The sequence below is a fragment of the Helobdella robusta genome, assembly GCF_000326865.2.
Source record: "Helobdella robusta unplaced genomic scaffold HELROscaffold_1, whole genome shotgun sequence".
NCBI lineage: Eukaryota > Metazoa > Annelida > Clitellata > Rhynchobdellida > Glossiphoniidae > Helobdella > Helobdella robusta.
Window position 1 is genome coordinate 1,896,138 of NW_008703570.1, and position 11,256 is coordinate 1,907,393.

The 11,256-nt window shown below is 33.6% G+C and overlaps 3 protein-coding genes across 3 annotated transcripts in view; 2 read left to right on the top strand and 1 right to left on the bottom strand.

Moving 5' to 3' along the window:
- The window catches only part of HELRODRAFT_158511 (hypothetical protein), a gene marked incomplete at both ends in the record, with an annotated part of 4,927 nt that extends 1,665 nt beyond the window's left edge, over positions 1-3,262 (top strand). The window contains 2 exons of the mRNA XM_009010561.1: positions 1,594-1,766; positions 3,198-3,262. Of these exons, the coding sequence (XP_009008809.1) occupies positions 1,594-1,766; positions 3,198-3,262 (238 nt within the window). The remainder of the gene's footprint in view (positions 1-1,593; positions 1,767-3,197) is intronic.
- A 1,971-nt stretch (positions 3,263-5,233) lies between these two features.
- On the top strand, positions 5,234-5,895 carry HELRODRAFT_158512 (hypothetical protein; the record flags this gene model as incomplete). The annotated part of the gene is made up of 2 exons (XM_009010562.1): positions 5,234-5,504; positions 5,663-5,895. The coding sequence occupies 2 exons, from the start codon at positions 5,234-5,236 to the stop codon at positions 5,893-5,895; spliced, it is 504 nt and encodes a 167-aa protein (XP_009008810.1).
- A 1,564-nt stretch (positions 5,896-7,459) lies between these two features.
- Positions 7,460-9,230, bottom strand: HELRODRAFT_158513 (hypothetical protein; the record flags this gene model as incomplete). The annotated part of the gene is made up of 2 exons (XM_009010563.1): positions 7,460-7,621; positions 9,018-9,230. 2 exons carry the CDS (start codon positions 9,228-9,230, stop codon positions 7,460-7,462), a joined length of 375 nt encoding a protein of 124 aa, XP_009008811.1.
- Positions 9,231-11,256: the final 2,026 nt, after the last annotated feature.

Here is an 11,256-nt window from a genome sequence, read left to right on the forward strand (position 1 = left end):
ATTGTGATGGATGTTGTGTGTGGAAACATAATGGAGGGGTTGTTATTTGAGATTTTGTATGCAGATGATTTAGTCTTGATGGCTGATAGCATGGAAGAATTGCAGTTAAAATTTGACAGATGGAAAAGTGTTATCGAAAAGAAAGGGTTAAAAGTTAATATTGGTAAGACGAAGGTAATGGTGAGTGGGGAAGGGGGGGGGGAGCTAGTGATAAGTAAAATAGACCTCTGTGGGGTATGTGACAGGAGAGTGAGGGCTAACTCGGTATTATGTGTAGGATGTCAAAAGTGGGTGCATAAGAGATGTAGTGATATGAGGTGAAAAAGGTGGAAGGCACGTTCAAATGTAAGAAGTGTGTTCATGGTGTGATTAATAGGACGGACGCAAGGACGGGGTTGAGTGGTGGTATTGAAAGAGTGGAAAGCTTTGTTTATTTAGGGGTTAAGCTGAACGCGGATGGAGGATGTTTGGTGGAGAAGGACATAGTGAAAGCGGGGTTGCGTGATACTGAGGCGAGTGACAGATGTGAATGGCATTGAGGGGTATTTCGGTTTTATCATAGGTAGCCAAACGGCAACCCCCGATCTAAACGTGTGTTGTTGTTTATGAATAATTTTATAATAAAAAGTTTCTAAATATTTAAATTGACGATTGAAAAATCTGATTTTACGCCTAGGTTATTTGTGTGTTCTAATTTTTGCCAGTTATTTTGCTTCTGTTCTTATTGAAGGTGTAGCATTGAATGAAGATTTCTTTCTGGATGTCAACCCGAGTGCTTGCTTTTGGTTGATTTTTCATTGGTTATAAAAAAGATAAAGTTACTTTGTATTGGTAAATCATCAGGACCTGATGATATTCATCCAAGGGTGTTGCTTGAGACTATTCACTCAGTGTCACCTTATCTGTGTCAGATTTTTCAGAGATCCATTGATTAAGGTGTTCTTGCGCGAGATTGAAAGTTAAGTTCACTTATATCTCTGTATAAAAAAGGTTTTAGAAATAATGCATCCAATCATAAACTAATCTCTTTAACTTCCATCTGCTGCATATTGTTAGAATCAATTATTAATGACCATTTATTAAACCATTTCTTAAAAATAAGTTTTTTGTTAAAGATCAGTTTGGATTCTTGCCATAGTGTTCAACAACGCTTCATTTACTAAAACTTATGGATGTTTGGATGTTGTTACTGGAGGTTTAAACTCAGGTCTGGAAACAAACGTGATATATATCGATTTAAAAAAGGCTTTTGATAAAATTTCTCACGAGAAGCTTTTGTTTAAGTTAGAAATGTATTGTGTTTACGCTAAATTGCTGAAATGGATTAATAATTATCCTACCAGCAGATTGTTCGCTGTTACGATCGATAATAAATTTTTTTATTAGCTGCCCGTCACTAACAGGATTCCCCAGGGGAGTGTGCTTAGACTATAAATGACATTTTTCGTGAGTTTAACATTATGCTCCTTTTTGCTGATGATGCTATGATTTTTTGGGTAATTAGTCTCTAAAACGAGTTTAGTATGGTTTTATATTGGTTCAACAAATGGAATATGAAAATAAACGTTGAAAAATGTTCTTTCCTGCGGATAGGCCTAAATCATCATCCAGTGGTTACGTTATTCTACTTTCTGATAAACTATTTAATGTTCCAGAGGTCAACTCAATTAATGATTTGGGTTTAATCATTGATTTGAAGCTACAGTTCAAAGAGTATGTTTACTGCAGAATAGCCAAAGCCAAATCAATGTTACGAATTTTAGCAAGTAATTTTAAATTCTTATCCGAAGATGCATTTTTGTGTGTGTACAAATCCCTTGTAAGATCACACCTAGAAGACGCTAGTATTGTCTTCTAAGGTTTTCCGCGTTAATTGTCGGCTGTGCAGATTTTGAAAATGTGAGTTTCATGCATCAACATTGAGATGGCAAGTCAATCCTCTGGACAATTTTGTTACTTTATTTATTTCAGTGTAGCTGACCCGGTGAACTTGCAAAAATGAATATTTGCATTTCATCGGTTTTAATTTAATTTTAATTGTAATTTTTAAAAATTATTTTTAAGGGATTTAAAAAATTGTATATATAAATTGTATTGCTATGGTTATTATTTTTATTGTTTTTTATTTAAACATTCACTAGATTAGACTTTAATTTCTTTATTGTAACATTTTTTTGCAAGTAAGAAGTTTGTCTCTCTGCCAGTTACAATAACAAATCTTAGTTCAATATCAAATCCACCTTATCGGTTAAATTCAGCATTAATATTTTTTCCTGCGGAAACGAAATCAGAATTTCTTTCTTCATTGAAGTAAATTTTTATTGATTTAATTTAATGAGATTTTGAGTTACGATTAAAACAAAGCAAGGAAAAATTCAAAAGAATAAAAATAAATTAGAGTGAAAATTAAAATGAAAGATTTAAATTTTTTAATGATTTCAAAATGTTGAAGAGTTAATTTTTATTTTTTGAACAATTAGAAAGAATTTTTGTTTATTTTATTTATGTTAAACTTAAATAAAACTTTTTGAAAGAACAGCAAAGAAACCTGAAAATGATGCATCACAAGGGCTTATTCATGCTTTTTATGAACACTTTTCCTTTGATTTTATTGTGAGTTTATTTTTTTATTGGGTTTTTAATACTTTTTTTTAGTCCAATAGTGCAATTTCAATAATGGATAATTGTGGATTTTCTTTTAACAATTCCATATTGTCTGTAATCTAGTAAATCAATGTACAAATCATAAAAAAGAAATCTATAAAAATTCGATTCACATAACCAGGAAAATAAGCAGTGGAAGTAATAACTCTAAAAAAAATAACACATGTATAAACAATAGTAAAAACTCTACCCCAGGCCCAGATCAATATACTAAAATTCATCGCTCATATAACTAATCCGAATTTTTAATATAACTTTATGTGAACAAATTCAATATTTCCTGAATTATGGCATCACGCAATAATATTACTGTTTAATAAACCAAACACAAAAATTTTTTGACAATTATAGACCCAGGTCCTTAACAAGTTGCCTATGTAAAATATAAAAAAGAATAAACTACAGATTAATATAGTACATCAGTAAAACCAATGTAATGTCAAACACTAAGTGCAGTGGCATGGATGGAAGGTTAACATTGCATCCTATTATCTCTTTGAAAAACTTCATCAGACAATCATTGATTAACTTAGGAGCAGGCGGTCCTAATTTTTTTTCTGTGGCGTTCGACACGCAATGGCACTATGGAATTTTATAAAATCTTGTTTGAAAGTTGGATTAAGAGGACTATTTCGAAAATTTCTTACCAAACCAATCATACATTTCAAATAAAAATAAGCGACAACATTTCAAAAATTTATGAACCCACCATGAATGTTGAAAACAAAAAACCCCTCCTCAATTTTATTTTATAACTGTTGAAATATGCGTCATTGATGCAGATAAATCTACCATGGTAGACCATAGGCTTTTTATTACAATTTTGAACAGGACAAGCAAAAATATTAAAAATTGCAGTTACCAGATAATTGATAAAAAACTTTGAGTGAACTGTAATAGTTCCAATTTTTTAATCTTTTATTTTGAAAATATTTTTTTGAGATCGTGTTTTTAAAAGATAAATATTTGTAGCAACATGCAATCATCTTTAACACTAAAAATAGATGCTAATAATGTCAATAAAATCAAAGTGTTGCTTAAGTAAAATTAAGATGGGATCCTAACCCGGAGTCGGAGTTAGAAATTTTTACCCGAAATCAGAATTTTTTGATTGGTTGAAGTCGGATATTTTTTATCCCACTCCGTCATCCTGGTTATCAAACAATGTGATAGATCTCATTAGAAATACTAAATGCTATTTGTACAAACAAAACAATAGTTTCTACCTTATTTGTATATCATCTAGGTGAGAAATATGTACGATTTTACTTTTTTAAAACTTTGTATATAAATACATCATCTTACAGCCTATGGTTTTTAAAAACAAATCTTATTTATGAAGCATATAATTTTACAAGTATTGCTAAAAGCTAACTTTTATTTATAAGTCGAATTTATTTAAGCTTTTGTAAATTTAAAAAATTATGGTAGGCAAAGGTAGCATTTTACTTAAGGATATTCAGCTGTAAAATGTGTTTTTGTAAATTCTTCTATATATAATTACAGAATTTGTTACAGAATTCTTACAGTATTGCTAAAAGCTAACTTTCATTTATAAGTCGAATTATTTTTTAACTTTTTGTAAATTTAGGAAATGATGGTATGCAACGGTAGCATTTTACTTAAGAATATTCAGTTGTAAAATGCGTTTTAGTAAATTCTTCGATATATAATTACAGAATTTGTTAGCTTCAGTTAACCAAACAGAACTAGAATTAAAAAGACTCTACAATGGTTACGAAACATTGCAAAAAGAATTTAATTCCGGTTCATGTCGTGGTCCTGAAATCAATAGTAAGCATACTAATCAAATTTTTATTATTTTTTAAATGAATCACTATTTGTTAATTCAGTTTATGGAGATGAAATCCGGAGCTAGCAAGCATGTTACTAGGCTCGTTTTTCTGTTTCGGCATATTTTTAACCTAAATTAGTAAAAAAAGATTAGGATTTTTTTTATTGTAAAATAAAAATTTCAAGTTGAAAATGGATAACATTTTAATATTACTCAATAGCGTTAAAATTAGCACCAATGTTCAATCATGACTAACAATCTAATTTGGCATCCGTCCTCTCTTGCTGTCTCGGCACCGTGGAGAGCAAAGTGGCTTCACGCCTGGTAGGTCTACCATCGACAGCATATTCACGCTTTCACTCCTTCTACAGACCAGACGTGAGTTTGGTAGACCTCCCTGGATTGCCTACGTTGACTTGAGAGCGGCTTTTGATTCAGTCAACATGGATGCCACGTGGCTGATGTTCCGTGGTCTGGGCATCCCCGATCACCTAGTAAAACTGATTAAGGCTCTATACACCCACACCTTGAGCTGTGTTAGATCAGAGGGGCGATGCTCTTGGTAGTTCGAGATTGATAGCGGCGTCAGACAGGGGTGTATACTTGCGCCGGATGAGTTCTTGGCCTCCGATGGAATAGATCATGGAGCGTTCCGTACACAAAGGTATGCTCGGCGCCACAATCGGCAGGGAGGTGTTCACGGACCTGGACTATGCAGATGATGTCGCTCTGCTGACTGAGATGCAAGATGTTCTCATACTGTAGTTGGCTACTATGTCCGAGAAGGCAAAGCCTTTTGGATTAGAAATCAACTGGGACAAAACGAAAATTCAGGCAATTTCTCTGGGCGATCCGCCACCTGCGTCTGTTTTTGTGCTGGGTAATGACGTACTGATTGGGGGTTCGTTTCCATATCTCGGCTTCCAAATACACTCGTCAGGCAGTAGTGACGCTGAAATTTCGCGTCGAATCATCATTGTCCGCGCGTGTATGAGGTTCCTTGATTGTGGTATATGGCACTCGGGCATTTCGGTGACGACCAAAGGTTGATTGTATAACGCATACATCATCCCCATGCCGCTCAATGGATGCGAGGCGTGGTCAACCATTGGCGCTCGTTTGAAGAGGCCAGACGCTACAGATCATTGATGCTTGCGCAGAATCCTTCGTCTGACCTATCGCGATCACGTCACCAATGTTGAGGTGAGGAGAAGAACACAGCATCCCTCCGTTTCCTCACTTTTATTCAGGTGTCGTCTAAACTTCTTTGGTCACATAGCTTGTACCAGTCCTATGGAGGATCATTACCGGGCTTTAAAAGCTGTCATAGACCGACCGCCACCGGACTGGACTCGACCGTCATAGATTCGCTCAGTGGAAAAGAACCTGTCCCTTATCAACTACGGTCCTTACTCGGCCTGGAGACTTGCTCATGATCGCTTGAAATGGAGGCACCTTGTGAACACGGCACCGTCCCGTTATGGGGGACGCCCATAATAATAATCTAATTTAGATTTTCGTAGATCCACGGAAGGTCAACTATCGTTATATCATCTTCAAAATTTGTTCCATTGTTTGCTTCATCTATGTCCTCATCTTCCAGTAGCATACATCATATCATTTTTTATTATGAATCCTCAAACAGGTCTATAGAAGACTTGCATGTAATGTATTCATTAAGTTTTCTTTTTAAAATATATAAATTAAATTATTGCTCCCATCTTAATGACAACGTAAACAGTTTTATCAATTCAAGGCTAAAAATTTTCAGAAACAACCCTATTTTTTATTTATCTAAACCTAGAACAAATTTTATTATTAACACTGTATTCAATGTATCGATGCGTCTTTGGAACTAATTAATTAGAGTTATTTAAAAAATCTAATTTTTTATCTTAATTGAAAAATCAATCTCCGATTTAATTTTATGTAAATTTTTTATAAAATTATATAATAACAACTCAAACTTTTTTCCAGCTCACGATTTTCTTTGTCTACCATTTTCTTAATCATTATTATATATTAATTGATTTTTGTCATTTTGTTCTTTTTTTTTAGTTATTTAATTTCACGAAATAAATTAAATTTTGGGGAAATTTGTCACATCCGGACACCCATCCTGAAGACAACCACCAGTTATAAGCGGTGGGCTTAGCCATTTGCTCAAAAGCACGCAAGTCAGCGTGGATGCAGTTTTATGTCATGCTCAGGGCAGTTTAACCAGTGGTGTCAGTGTAGCCAGTGGTGTCACAAACTTTGTTGGCAATTTATCTAAAGTGTCCAATTTTGTTTGTCCTGCTTGCATCAATCCACAACAACAAATTCGAAATAGCAATGTTTTTGAAGCCATTAAGGTAGAGAAAGTACATCGTTTTAATATCTAGGGGATGTTCTGGATTGTACTGGAACAGCTGAAGCTGCCGTTCGAGCACGCATACGTGCAGCCTGGAATAAATGGCATCTCCTTGTCTCTATATTGATGCGGCGTGACATCACAATACCACTACGATCAAGACTTTATAATTGTGATACGTCCGGTATTGTTATATTGTGCAGAAACATGGCCAATGACAACCAAACTGGAACAACAACTTCAACGAACCGATATGAAAATGCTCCGATGGATGAAAGACCACATCAAATCCACCGAAATCCTGCGTAGTGCTGGTTTAGATGATATAAAGGACGAATGCCGGCAAAATCGTCTGCGGTGGTTTGGTCATGTCAAACGAAGTGAAAACAGTGCCATAACTTCTCTTGCAGATGTTGAAGTACCTGGCACACGTCCCAAAGGCCGTCCAAAGAAGTCCTGAAAGCTCTAAATTTAAATGAAATGGATATAACTGATCGCCTAATTTGGCGCAAAAAATTGATGGCAAAGAGAACATTGTCCTACCTCGGGGGAACTGGGTCTCTAGACGCTAATCTTTATTCTTTTCGTTTTTTTTCTGAAATTTTTTGAACTGGTGGCCACTACAAGATTTTTAATCTTCCGGGTCTTCAGGTCAAATCATTATCATTGGTTTGATCAATGAACGAATTGTGAATTGACATGTTTTTTTCAAAAATAACTCCTAAATTTCGGACGAACTGGCAGAATGAGATATCAGAGTTGCTGATTCTGTGAGTCAATTTGCAATCTAGCAATTTTCTGCCACGTTCCTACAGGCAAAAATTTATTCGATTTCAGTCGGTGATCAATCATCCATGATTTTACGGCCAACAGACATCGAGCAAGTTTGTTAACGGTTTTTGGAACAAAGCAACCACAATCTGAATATTATCAGCAAATGCGTGATACTTCAAACTGAATGACTTTATCAAATCGAATACGTCTGACGTGTACAGTAGAAACTGAAGTGTTTCCAAAACAGAACCCTGAGGTACACCATGGTTGAATTCATAGATATTTGATGCTTTATTGTTAAATGAAACTTGTTGTTTACGCCCTAAAAGACATGATTCTAACCATTTAATTGCAACTCCTGAGACTCCGAGAGATTTTTTAAGTTTCTTTGGTAAAATGGCATGATTAAAGCAATCGAATAAAGTCACCTCGAGTAGAGCAAAATTTGATATTTTGACCATCCATAGTTGCAAACTCTGATGCAACATCAATCAATACAGACTCAGTTAAGTGATATTTTTTGAAATCCGAATGATATTTTGGTGGAAAGTTGTGTTGATTGGAAATATGCAGAAGCTGTTTTTGAACGATTCGCTTAATAACTTTAGATAAAAATGGCAGATTTGACACCGGTCTATAATCTGTTAACGTATTCTTGTCTAGAGTCTGTTTCTTCAATAATGGAGTGACTATTGCAAATTTTAACGACATCGAAAAATAACCAGATGTTAGACATAAGTTGATGAAAAATTTTAAAAACGAAAGAAACAGATGAACGTGCTTTTGGAACAGTTTTGTTGGTAGACAGAACAACAGACAAGATTTCATTGTTGAATCGTGAACAATTTTACAAGAGCATTGTTGAAAAGATAAAGACAAAATTATCGAATGCGCCGGTTGCATTTTTCGTTTATTGGCATGTTTCGTTGTTTCAAGAATTGTATCTACTTTAATTTTAAAAACTGTGCTAAGTCATCTGAGTTTAAATCAACAGACATATTCGGTGAATTTGATGAATTGGTTGTGCTTAAAACCTTAATGATTGTCCTCTAAAACGCCAGGGGTTAGATTGATTGAAATCGATTAAACATCTCCAGTAATTTTTATTTTTTCGAAGCAAGCAAAATATTTTTTTTATTGACAGACTCAAAGAAATTTTTTATGTTAATGCCGTTTGGACCTTCTTTCAGCTCTTTTGCATGATTTCTTAGAAAACCTTCATTCATCAAATAAAAACTGGTATATTCATGGATGCTACTAAGTGCTGTGGAGCAACAATGTCTATTATAGCTTTGATTTCTTTCTCAAACAATTTGATCAAAAACTCTGGATCAGACAAATCAAACCATCCACAGGTTGGCGAGTTTTGTTTTAAAGTGGCGAACTGATTATAATCTACCCGATTCCATGAATGAACCAGTTTTTTCTAACCACCGGCAACTTGAACACCAAAGGAAAATTAACTTGAACCACACCATGATTAGAAAACAAACCACAAGGATCAACCGAACAGGCAGATGCCGGAAATTCAGTCGATGAAGCCTCCAAATCCCAGGTACCATCATGAACATGATCAGGTTTGTCAATTCTCTTAACGCATATTAAATAGTTCAAAGATTTTCCGAAGATTGACAGCATGATCATCATCCGTTCTTTCAACGTGTACATTCAAATCTCCAGCCAGTAGCAAAAAATCAGCGCCTATCGATACATGTTTCAACATGATTTCGATTTCATTGAAAAAAACAGGTGTGATTGGAGCTGAACTCGGTCTATAAATAGTTAACAAAATAATACTTGTTTTACCGCAGAATATTCTAAGCACAAATGACTCGAAGGAGTTGAAAACCGGCATTTCGATTTTTTTAACTCTAAAACTTTTTTTAAAGTAAACAATTATTCCACCATGACCTGGGGCCAGAGGTCGCACTCAGTTAACATAACCAAATTCTTCAGGCTTTGCCAGTTTTACTGTTAAATTATTAGATGAACCATGCCATGTTTCAGTCAATACGAATACGTCCATACCATTAGACCACAACTCATAAACCGCTTTATATTTAGAGAACCGAAGTTATTCCTTTGTTTACTTCATCCATGTTTCTTTTGACCACATCCGTCCAAGAAGTGTTGATTTCATTTTTTAAAGTACCAATTCACCGGTCAATCTTTTTATCGACATGTTTTAATCGATCATGACTATCTTTATTAGCCTCTATATTTGCACGGAGTCTGAGAAGATCGTCACCGATAGAGTCGAGAGTCTTTAATTTTGTCTCCAGTGAACAAAATCTAGCTTTGAGTAATTTGGTAAGACCCTTAAATCCGTCTGCATATTTTATACATTACTCGCAAAACCATTTCAAATTATTACATTTGTTTGTTAACTTCAAAACATCACCATTTGTTTGTAACTCTGGGTCAATCAAAACTTCCCAACAACAGCATAAAATACTACTATTAATTGCTTCCGGCAAAACAAAATTTTTATCAACGTTCGGTGAGCAAATTTGTTGTATATTCTTTCTCGGCATAGCAGATGTTAAATGAAAAAACAGTTTTTGTCTTTGATAACCTGCAATAAACAATATGCGGCGGGTAAAAATATCGCAAAATTTTCAATTTAAATACAAATTAGAAAACGACAAATTAAACTATTATAGCAAAAAAACTATTAGCAAATAATGAAACTGTCAACGAAATAACAAAATAAAACGAAATTTAACGCCAGAACGTGTCGAAATACCAATAAACAATGCGAGAACAAGAAAACGACAATCAACGTAACAACAACCGAAATGATGTTAGTAAAGTTTAGTAGTACTTCTTGTAAACATATTTTAATGAAATTGATCGCTGCAATCCATTGAATTTATTAAACTTTAATGATAAAAAGTTAATAGGAAATTTTGAAACAATAATGAAAAAATTGAATAATGTTATGTCGCAGCTGTCGATTTCAATAAAATATGTTTAAAAGAAGAAATACTACCAAACTTTTTTTACATATACAGTTTGGAACGAGGTTGGAATAGATATATATATATATATATATATATATATATATAAATATAAAGTTAAGTGTGGCCTATCCACAAGTTTATCTTTTTTGGTCATCCTTCAAAAATAAATAAATAAATATATATATATATATATATATATATATATTTAGCTTAGTGATAGTGAGTAAAAAAAACTGAAAAATCACGTGAGCGGGAAAATATATATTTGAAAAAATGAAAATACGAATATTGGCAAACGTTTAGACGGAAAACAGTTTGTTTTATTATTCTACTTGTTCAAATGAAGCAAGATTTTATTTTATAGAAATAGTTGAAAACTTTTCTATTCATTTCAAAATCAATTATTCATCCAGATTTGATTGAAACAAGTAGAGATCTCAACGCAAGTTATCAACTTTTGCCACCGTTTGACTAAAATGTGAAAATTTTAGAAGCTTGACAATTATCTGCTTATCAATATTTGTACGCTAATTCTTTATAAACCTTTCGGTTTCATCCTATCAGATATATTTTACAAATAGCAACATGATAATAGTTTATACAATCATGCAAAAAAAATTATAAAAATTTGTGTTTGTCTTTAAATTACGTTTATTAGAGTACGTTATAAATTTTTGGAAGCGTTGATTATATGAAATGTTTTTTCA